This window comes from Sus scrofa, chromosome 14 (assembly GCF_000003025.6).
Source record: "Sus scrofa isolate TJ Tabasco breed Duroc chromosome 14, Sscrofa11.1, whole genome shotgun sequence".
Taxonomy (NCBI): domain Eukaryota; kingdom Metazoa; phylum Chordata; class Mammalia; order Artiodactyla; family Suidae; genus Sus; species Sus scrofa.
Window position 1 is genome coordinate 46,448,706 of NC_010456.5, and position 9,696 is coordinate 46,458,401.

Sequence of the window (9,696 nt, forward strand, 5' to 3'; positions counted from 1 at the left end):
CTGAGCAGCCTGGTACCAGAAGGTCAGGCACACAGTAGGTCCACAACCAAATCCCCAGATCCTTGAATGAGGGTATTCCCAAAATAGTCATTGTTCAAATCCCAGCTCCATCAGCTACTCTTCTGACTGAGCCCAAGTTTGGGCATAACAGTGTCCCTCATAGAGGTGACTCATCAGTTCCTTCAGGTCAAGGGTGCACAGTAGGCCTGGCACACAGTAGGAGCCTTATCAAAGCTCTGAGCATTGGCTGTTGTTGGTAGTGCTTCCCCCCACATCCCAAGCAGTCCTGCCTGGCCAGCAAGGCTGCTGCCTAGCCAGACCTGCCGCAGCAGGGGGCAGGATTTCCCGCTGGTCCCAGCCAGCTCCCTCCTCTGCAGTTTGAAAAGAAACCAGGCGGGTTTAACCTTCGGCTGCTGCCAATCCTCCTCTCACCCATAGCCTATGGCCGCACCCGGACAGCCAGAGTTGGTCCAGGACTGGCCCGTCCTCACCGCAGAGGAGGGGCCCACAGCGTCATCCTGCCTACCCCTCTAAGCCTCAGTGCCTTCATCGGAGAAACAGGGTCCCCTAATCTCAGGGTTAAAAAAGAGCATTCCAGTGGCTGGGTGGGGGTAACAGAGCCCTCCCCATCCTTCCCCGAGGCCGCCCTGCCTGTAGGAAGCCCGCCACCCCAGGTTGGAGAGCTTCATTTATCTGAGCTAAGGAGGACCACTTGGAGGAGGTGACTTTGCAGCCCCAGGTCCCTATCGCTTCCTGAGTTCTTGGGAACGAAAAGGCTGTGCCCTCACCCGGGAGGCCACCAACTGGAGACGAGGGAGTGCAACTAAAAACACCCAAACCCCTCCCCAGGAGACCAAGAAGGGTGGAAGAGACTGTGGGGACCAGCCTGGGTGGGTATGGGACATCTGGGCTGGTAGGGTTGCCTGGGGGCCCTAGTTCCGCCTCCACTCAGGGTTGCAAAGAGTCCCTGGCCCGCTCGGCATCTGCAGACCCTCCCAGCCCGGGAAGAGCGCGTCCCCTTTAAGAGCATGTGGCCCCGCCCACCCCTCCGGGCCGGATCCGAATTCCAGGGAGGCGGGGCGGAGACGGCTGGCGCGGAGGACGCGGTGGTGGGACCGGGATCGCTGTGGCTCGGGCGGCGCCTCCCTGCGGCGGCCCGGTCCCGGCCCCGCCAGAGCGATGCTCCCCGAGGCCGCAGGATGAGCGAGGTGAGTGCGGGGACCCCCAGACCCCCTGTCCGGCACACAGTGAAGGGGACCTGGCGGCAGCGGCCGCGGCCTCTTCCCCAGAGCTGTGTGACCTTGGGCAGCCCCGCACCCTCTCTGGGCCGAAGCCCAGAGGACAGCCGGGGCTGGCGAAGGCTATTCTGAGTCCTGGCTCACTCGGACCAGCCTGGGGCGCTGGGGAGGCTCCTTGGAGGAGGCGGGGCCTGGCCCGGGCCAGCGGGCTGCCGGATCAGCAACGCAGTGCCCTGTCCGTCGGCCAGGGCTCCTACTGCCCCGCCACCCATTGCTCAGCGTCCATGAGTGCGCTCTGCTCCTCAGTTTCCTCATCTGTAAAATGGAGGTAATATCACTGAGCTTAGTGCTGGCCACGATCATCGTGATTACTTTTCTGCTGCTGCTGTTCATGTCATTGCTATAATGACACGGTCTTTAGGGAAAGGGGTCTGAGGGAGGACCTGGGATCTTTCCGGAGGAAGCAGGATGGGCAGCAGCCCTGAGCAGTGGGGCTAACCCCTCTCTGAGGTCAGAACCAGGCTTCCTACTGTGAGTCCAGGGCTGTGGGGCTCATCTCTCTAGGGCTCAGCTCATCACCTATTACACAGGGAGGTCCAGATGGGTGCCTCCCTGCCTGGGCGAGAGGACTCAGCCAAGTACCCCAACAGCCTGTCTCCCCTCAAAGAACCAAACAACAAACACTTATGGACACTAAGTCATTTATAAAAATTATCCCATTTGTTCCTATGAGGAAGGTAATGTTATTGTATCCATTTCACAGACGGGAAAACTGAGGCGAGAAGTTTCTCAGACATTTGGTCTGAAAGGACAGGAGAGTGCAGGTGGTCAGCAACTTTGTACTGAGAGCTCAATGGGTCCTCACAGCAATCCTGACCCGTGTCCTTGCCCACAGTGACTCGGCTGGCCTGGGCATGGCGGACCCGGTGGCGGGCATTGCAGGCTCAGCAGCCAAGAGCGTGCGGCCATTCCGCTCAAGCGAGGCCTATGTGGAGGCCATGAAGGAGGACCTGGCCGAGTGGCTCAATGCCTTGTATGGCCTGGGTCTGCCCAGTGGTGGTGATGGCTTCCTGACGGGGCTGGCTACCGGCACCACACTGTGCCAACATGCCAACGCTGTCACGGAGGCTGCCCGCGCCATGGCCGCTGCCCGCCCGGCCCGTGGGGTGGCCTTCCAGGCACACAGCGTGGCACCTGGCTCCTTCATGGCCCGAGACAATGTGGCCACTTTCATTGGCTGGTGCCGAGGGGAGCTGGGCGTGCCCGAAGTGCTCATGTTTGAGACTGAGGACCTGGTGCTGCGAAAGAACGAGAAAAGTGTGGTGCTGTGCCTGCTGGAGGTGGCACGGCGCGGTGCCCGCCTCGGCCTGCTCGCCCCTCGCCTCGTGCAATTTGAACAGGAGATTGAGCGAGAGCTGCGTGCTACACCCCCGGCCCCCAATGCCCCCACTGCTGGGGAGAACATCCCGGAGACTGCCTCCACCCCAGGGGCTCCTGCCCGTGGGCCCCGAATGACGCCCAGCGACCTGCGCAACCTCGATGAGCTGGTGAGTCCCCGAGTCTGCATTCCTGGTGGCCCGCTTACTCTCACTCACCCATCCCTGTGTGCCAGAGGCCAGGGACCCAGGCCTAACCACGAATCTTCAGGACAGCGAAAGGGTACCTATGTTGATCATCAAGTGGATACCTGGCTCAAGGAGATGAGTAGGACCAGGGACAGGGAGGTACTGGTACTGGGTAAGGTCACAGGGACCATAAGGCCTGGGAGAATACTCAGGCCCCATTGCATGATCTCCCTGCTTTCTGTCCTTTGCTAACCGTGCACCAGAGAGATAAGTGCTGGGTCTTTCATCTAGGGGGCCTCATGGTTGCAGCCCCTCCACAATGCCCTCCCTGCACTCAGCTGCTAGACAGCTGTGTCCATAACATCACTGAGCCTGAGGTTAAATAACATCACGGGTGCCCGAGATGTTTGGTCCTGGACAAGGTGCCTGGCACATAGTAGCCACTCAGTGAGTGCCTAGGGAAGCTCCCAGTGGCTCTGCAGATCCCTCCCACTCCCCAGGGCCTTGTAGCTCACTTATCTGGGTAGCCCAGCCCAGAGCAGTTGCTGCTACTGGGAGCACAAGTCCTGTGAGAAGATGCAGGATTCTTTCTACTCTGAGCATAGGAGATGCCAGACCATGACCCCAGCTCCCTCCTCTTCTTCCTGGGATCGAGGTGTCCCTGACACCCCCACAGCCAGGCCAAGAGTTTCCTTCTTATCAAGAGATTAGGACATGATGTGTCCTCTTGGAGGAGGGTAGCCGGATGGCTGTGGGCAGAGGCTGCCACCCCACCCCATCCTGGGCCAGGGTCACCCGAGGCTCCACCTGCTCATTTTCTCCAGTGGCTCTGCTGTGGGTGAGGAGGCGGGAGGGGCCACCCACATAGCCAGCCTGGCCGCTCCCGGCCTGGGGGAGCATGTGGGCAGATGTGTATGGTAAGGCATGTGGCTTGGTGTGTGTGTTGTTGTGTGTGTGTGCCTTACAACATACGCACACATCTGTGACACTCTTGCCTCCATGTGGTATAGGTTCTCTGTACCTGTGTCCCAGGTTTTGTCCCTGAACCTGGCCTCTCTATGACTCTCAACATTATGTCTGTGAAGTGGGCGAGGGGGAGTGAGGACAGGCTCAGGGATTCAAGGATGTGCCTTTTGGGGTCCTAGGTCCTGGCCTGACCACAACCCCTCCATCTTATCCTGGTCAGCTCCCTGATCCCTGGTTGCCAAAGGGGAAAGAAAGCTGGTGAAAGGCAAAGTGTAGAGGCTACAGTCCAGCCTGGGGCAGCAGAGTCTTGCCCTAGCTCCCCAAGACTTACTTCCTTCTGATCCTGGAGTTGCTGACATCAGGCCCCCAGGAGGAGGGACCTGACCCCTGACCTCCAGGCTCTCCTCTCTCGTCTCAGGTGAGGGAGATCTTGGGCCATTGCACCTGCCCAGACCAGTTTCCCATGATCAAGGTCTCAGAGGGGAAGTACCGCGTGGGAGACTCCAGCCTGCTCATCTTTGTGCGGGTGAGAGCAAGGGACTACCCAAGCAGGCGGCCGCTGGGGAGGTTGGGGACAGGCCATGACCTGCAAACACTGGGCTCCCACAGGTGCTGAGGAGCCATGTGATGGTGCGTGTGGGCGGTGGCTGGGACACGCTGGAGCACTACCTGGACAAGCATGACCCCTGCCGCTGCTCCTCCACGGGTCAGTGTCCATGGTGGTGGGGGCAGGCGGGTGCTCACCTCTATGCCCTCCCCCCAACATGCCATCTGTCCTTTCTCCCTGCAGCCCACCGCCCACCCCAGCCGAGGGCCCGCACCTTCTCCCCGCAGCGAGTGTCACCCACCCCCAGCCCCCGAGCTGGTAGCCCAGCCCCAGGGGGTGAGCGCCGGGGCTCCCGCCCAGAAATGACACCCATTAGCTTACGCAGCTCAAAGGAGGGGCCTGAGACCCCGCTCAGGTGAGAGGCAGGAGGATGTGGGTGTGAGGAGTCCAGGGTTGGGGGCCGGGCGCCCGCCCTGGCCTGAATGACTGTGCTCCAGTGACTCACACCCTGGGAAAAGTTCCCGTGGGTGGGGGTGGGCCTGGCTTCCCAACTCCATGGCAACCCCACCAAAGGAACAACACAGCTGGGCGGGCCCTGGGGCTGGGTGGCGGCCAGTCCAACCGTGCTTCCCTCTGGCCTGCCCAGGAAACCAGAGGCCTGGGGAGGGGGAGCTTAGGGCCTTCTTCTTCCGCTGCCTTGGGGTTGGGGGTGGCCCTGGCTGCAGGAAGCTGCGGCAGAGTCTCTCACTTCTCTCTGGAAGTCCCCGAGACTGACAGAAGTCCTTGGCAGCCCCCCCCACGACACCACCCCCACAGGTGTCTCCCACCCCCCACCGCATGGCTGCCTGTTGCTTCCTTTCCCTGCCCTTCCTGTGCACCAGTCCCCTCCAAGTTGCCCCATCTCTCTCTCTCGTTCCCCTGCCCCAGGGCCCGGGACCAGCTGCCACCCCATCCTCGCTCCCGCCGCTGTCTGGGGACAGTGATTCCTCGGCCTCTTCAGCCCAGAGTGGCCCTCTCAGTGCCCGCAATGAAGACTCAGGCACTGGGCCCCGGCGGGAGCGGCCCAGCAGGCGGGTGACCACAGGCACCCCAGCCTCCCCAAGGCGGCCTCCCGCCCCACGCAGCCAGTCTCGAGACCGGCTGGATCGGGGACGGCCACGAGGGGCCCCGGGAGGCAGGGGAGGCCAGCTGTTGGCCCCCAGCCCTGCCCGGCGGGCCAGGAGCCAGAGCCGCGAGGAGCAGGCTGTGCTGCTGGTGCGTCGGGACCGAGATGGGCAGCACTCATGGGTGCCACGGGGCAGGGGAAGTGGGGGCTCGGGCAGGAGCAGTCCCCGGACTCCCCGTGCCCACAGCCCTGCAGCCCCCCGGCCTCCTCGGGTTCCCAGCCCCAGTCCAGAGTTGAGCTCTACCCCTGCCAGTGTTTTCCGCACCCCACTGCAGCTTGACCCAAAGCAGGAGCAGCAACTATTCCGACGCCTGGAAGAGGAGTTCCTGGCCAACGCCCGAGCCCTTGAGGCTGCTGCTGGTGGGACCTCCACTGGACCAGCCCCTGACCCGATTCGGGCCCCAGACCCTCCAGCTCCTGATTCCGCCTACTGTTCCTCCAGCTCCTCCTCTTCATCCCTGAGCATCCTGGGTAGCAAGTGTGGCCAACCTGGGGACTCTGGAAGGATGGCCAATGGACTGCCTGGTCCCCGAGGCCCAGCCCTGTCCAGCTCTTCTGATGAAGGCAGCCCTTGCCCTGGTTTAGGGGGTGCACCAGATGCTCCTGGGAGCCCCCTGACTGGCCCAGAGCCCCCCAGGACCTGGGCGCGAGGCCGGATGGACACACAGCCTGACCGAAAACCCTCACGCATCCCCACGCCAAGGGGCCCCCGCCGCCCATCTGGACCCACAGAGCCCGGGGCCTGGCCTGCTCTGCACTCGGTCAGCCCAAGGGCAGAACCGGATTCCTGGATGTGATGGACCAGCCCACTGCTCCCATTCCCACATTCCTTCTCCTTTTCCTTTGTGGCCTTAACCCTTCTGCATCAGGGAGCCCCCCTTGCCTCTTGGGGACCAGACCTCATGGGACCAGACCCCTTGGGACCACATGGCACAATGGCACCTCTCTTGTACATTCCGGTTGGGGGATGAGCATTGCTATTTAATTACTAATATTATTGAATGCCTTAGAGGAGGTGGGCCAGCCCAATGAGGACCCATGCTGAGGTCCTGTGGCCCTGCTGAGCCTGACAGTAAAGTTTTGTTCCAGCTACTTGTGTCTGCTTTTTGGGGACTCAGCCTTGAAGCCGTCACACCCATTAGGGGCCCTCATTACAAGTTAGGATTCTGGTGTTAACTGCCAGGGGACAATGCCTAGCAGCTCTGACCTCTAGGCTTAAGATCACCCTGCCCTTCCCAGAAATGCCTGGTGCACTTGAATTGTTTCCCCCTTTATTACCTCCTGAGAGGTCTGACTTAATAGTTTGTCCAATGAAACTCCAAGAGCAGTCTGAGAGCTTCCAATCAAATTCATAGCCAAGTTCCTTCCATCCAATGGGATCATGACCCAGTGAATTCCCAGAAAAGACTAATCTGTCCAATGGGGCTTGAGGCCTGTGTGGGTCCAATGATGTTCAAAGAGGCCTGTTGCCCAGGAGACTGGGTGGGAGCGTTCCTCAGCCATTCACGGAGGACAATGTCCTGTCCAATCCAAGAGAAATTGGGCAATCTCATCCAATCCGGGTCCCCAGTCGTTCCAGTCAAATGGAGGACACCCCCACCCCCGCCGCCGACGGCGGCGCCGTCCAATTCAGTCACATGAGGATGCAGCGCGCCGGATGCAGCGCCCCCTGCAGGCGCAGAGCCGGGTGCGCAGGGCGTGAGCGCACCAGAGCGCAGCGCAGTAGCTCGCGGAAGAGACGCAGCACGTGCCAATTGTACTTGGCGGAGCACTCGAGGTATCCGCAGCGCCAACCCCTGCGCACCAGGGCTGCCAGCGCACGCCGAGGCCCGAACCGCAGCCGCTGCCGATCCCGCTTGTTGCCAACCACGAGGATAGGCGCCTCGGGTGCGCCCGCCGGCCTGGGAGCCAAATAGGAAGGAGGGTCGCTGTGTCAGGAATCCCATGGCCGGAGAACTACCCCCCACACAAACACCGGATATATATACACTCAGGAGCATACCCTCCTGCAGCCAGAGACCCCTAGCAAACACCAGACCCTCAAAGACCCAGGCTCAAAGACCGCTAGTGCTAGCGGCCAGGCCTAGAAGGCCTGAGACCAGGCCCAAAACGGCGGCAGAACTCACCCGCTCACCTCAGGCAAAGGTCCGGCCAGACCCACAAACACTCCCCTCCTCCCCACACGCCGTTCCGGGCGAGCTCCCACCTGGTTTCCGCGATCCGCTGCCGCAGCGCCTTCACGTAGTCGAAGCTGTCTGGGCTGCAGATGTCATAGACAAGCACGAAGGCATCCGTGTCCTGCAAGCTCCAGTCCTTAGGGTCTGGCCACTCCTGGGGGCGGGAGGCTAGAGTCTGCCGGAGTCCCCTTCCCACTCTCACGCCCAGACCTTTTGCAGGAGACTTGACGCTAAACCCACAGTTCATGCTCAGGCCTCAGCTGTCCTCATCCTTGTCAGTGCACTCTTTCTCCCAAGCTCCTGAGCCCTGCTGTCCTCATGGCCGCTCGAATATACATTTTCAGGTGGTGCCTGAAGCCAGTCGGCTTCCAGCCCTTCTTCAGTCTGGGTCTCCTCTCCACTCCCATCTTCTTCCTCCTCCTCCTTCAGTATCCCACAACGCAACTCGGGGCAGGCCCCGCCCCTCCCCAGATGCCCCGGCTGGTTGACTATTACCTCCAAGCTTAATTCCAAAGCCGGCTCCCCCAGCCCGCAGAGACCACTGAAGGTCAGCAGCTGTCCCCATTTAGGCCTCCAGCCTAAGAGCATGCTGCTCTTTCCACCTGGAATGCCTGTGGCTGGAAGCATTTAATCAAAACTTAACTAATCCTTCCAGGTTTACCCCAAATGCAATCCCCCCCCCTCCCCCGGCAGCCTGCTTAATCCTGCCTGCTCTTTCCTCGCAACCTCTCGAAGGATTGTTTGCCTGGACTTTGCAAAATTACTAGTCTCTGCTGCAAGTCACAGGAATGAACGACCCCCCCATCCCTGACACACACGCACACACAAAGTACATCACTTTGTTGGTTTCAACCTTTCCCGCTGCGGCTCTGCTCAAGACCCCAAACACACAACGCTCACCCTCAGGGAAGTAGGACCATGCTCTGCCACGCACTGTTCTCCACCCACCAGTGCGGGCAGGCAGATAGCGAGAAAAATCCACCTTGCAAAATCAGCCGGTCTCAGGCCTGGTTTCAGGCAACTTCAGACCAGCAGAAGGGGTGAGGCACAAATTCCAGGATACCCATTCATCCTTCAATGCATGAACACAGTCAGGCACCCTGGGGCCGTCCACGCGGACACGCACGTGTGTGCCGAGCACTCACACTCACACACATGCTGTCAGTCGCCCTTGCTCGCCGCTCAAGCTGCTACCTCTAGACCCCTGGGGCTCTGACCGGGGCCAGCACCATCGCCGTCGCGGATGCTCAGGTCGTAGACGGCGCCGTCGAGTAACACCGCGGGCCGGTAGAGGCTGGGCCCGTCCGTGGGCCGGTGGCGCTCCGGGTAGTCACCGAACAGGAACTGGCGGATGATGGCAGTCTTGCCCACTCCTGGGGCGCCCAGCACGGCCACCCGCAGGCTGCCCCCCATGCCCGCGCGCGCTGCCGCGCCCCGCGCCGAGAAGCCTCATGGGCCGGCGCCGCGCCGCGCGCCCCGCGCGTCCTGCCCCGTGCGCCCCGGTCCCGCTGCGCTCCTCATCGCCTCTCGGAGCACCCGGGACCCCAGGAGACCACGGGCTGGAGAATGGAGCTGGCGGTGGGAAGGCAGACAGACAACCGAGAAGGCGGACGGCGGGCGCACGGGCAGCTCCGGCTGGTGCCAAGCTCGGGAGAGAACAGACCGAGCGCGCCTCCTCCCCGCAGCGCGGCCGGAGGCGCCACCGGCAGCGCGGGGCACCGAGGTCGGACCTCCTCGCCCCTGGGCTCCCGAAGCGGAGCGGGGCGCGGGGTGCAGCACTGCCTCTCGGTGCCTCAGTCCCTCCGTCCTTCTCTCTCAGGCGCCCGGAGTCGCCGCCCCAGCCGGCGGCGCGAGCGAGCGAGAGAGCCGAGCCTCCCGGAGGCGGCGATGAGGTAACCGCCTGCCTGCCCGCCCCTCCCACCTTCCCCCTATCCGCCCTGGACGCCTCTCCCGGTAAGGGTCGTGGGAAGGTGATAAGGGAGCGGGGAGCCTGGGGAGGGACCCAGCCCCACCCCAGCCTCTCCGCCTGCCGCGCTCC

At 62.1% G+C, this 9,696-nt stretch overlaps 2 protein-coding genes across 3 annotated transcripts; one reads left to right on the forward strand and one right to left on the reverse strand.

Moving 5' to 3' along the window:
• Positions 1,062-6,573, forward strand: GAS2L1 (growth arrest specific 2 like 1). Its single transcript, NM_001244834.1, is given in 7 exon segments — positions 1,062-1,208; positions 2,134-2,785; positions 4,188-4,295; positions 4,379-4,475; positions 4,560-4,731; positions 5,244-5,283; positions 5,286-6,573. Coding segments are annotated over 6 exon segments (2,043 nt in total). The 5' UTR covers positions 1,062-1,208; positions 2,134-2,152; the 3' UTR covers positions 6,279-6,573.
• On the reverse strand, positions 6,736-9,272 carry RASL10A (RAS like family 10 member A). 2 transcript variants are annotated; one of them, XM_003132944.4, is made up of 3 exons: positions 8,853-9,272; positions 7,688-7,812; positions 6,736-7,382 (listed from the first exon to the last, which is right to left on the reverse strand). In XM_003132944.4, the coding sequence occupies exons 1-3, from the start codon at positions 9,069-9,071 to the stop codon at positions 7,115-7,117; spliced, it is 612 nt and encodes a 203-aa protein (XP_003132992.1). In that variant the 5' UTR covers positions 9,072-9,272; the 3' UTR covers positions 6,736-7,114. The 2 variants fall into 2 exon arrangements, with proteins under 2 accessions (XP_003132992.1, XP_020928942.1); XM_021073283.1 differs by lacking the exon at positions 8,853-9,272 and adding an exon at positions 8,154-8,789.

Bases quoted from the DNA above. Each gene is read 5' to 3' on its own strand.
- RASL10A (XM_003132944.4), bottom strand. From the start codon at position 9,071: ATGGGGGGCAGCCTGCGGGTGGCCGTGCTGGGCGCCCCAGGAGTGGGC. The intron at 7,813-8,852 runs GTAGCAGCTTGA...TCCCGCCCCCAG, and splicing joins AGAGCCCCAGGGGTCTAGAG to GAGTGGCCAGACCCTAAGGA. The intron at 7,383-7,687 runs GTGGGAGCTCGC...TTTGGCTCCCAG, and splicing joins CAGCGGATCGCGGAAACCAG to GCCGGCGGGCGCACCCGAGG.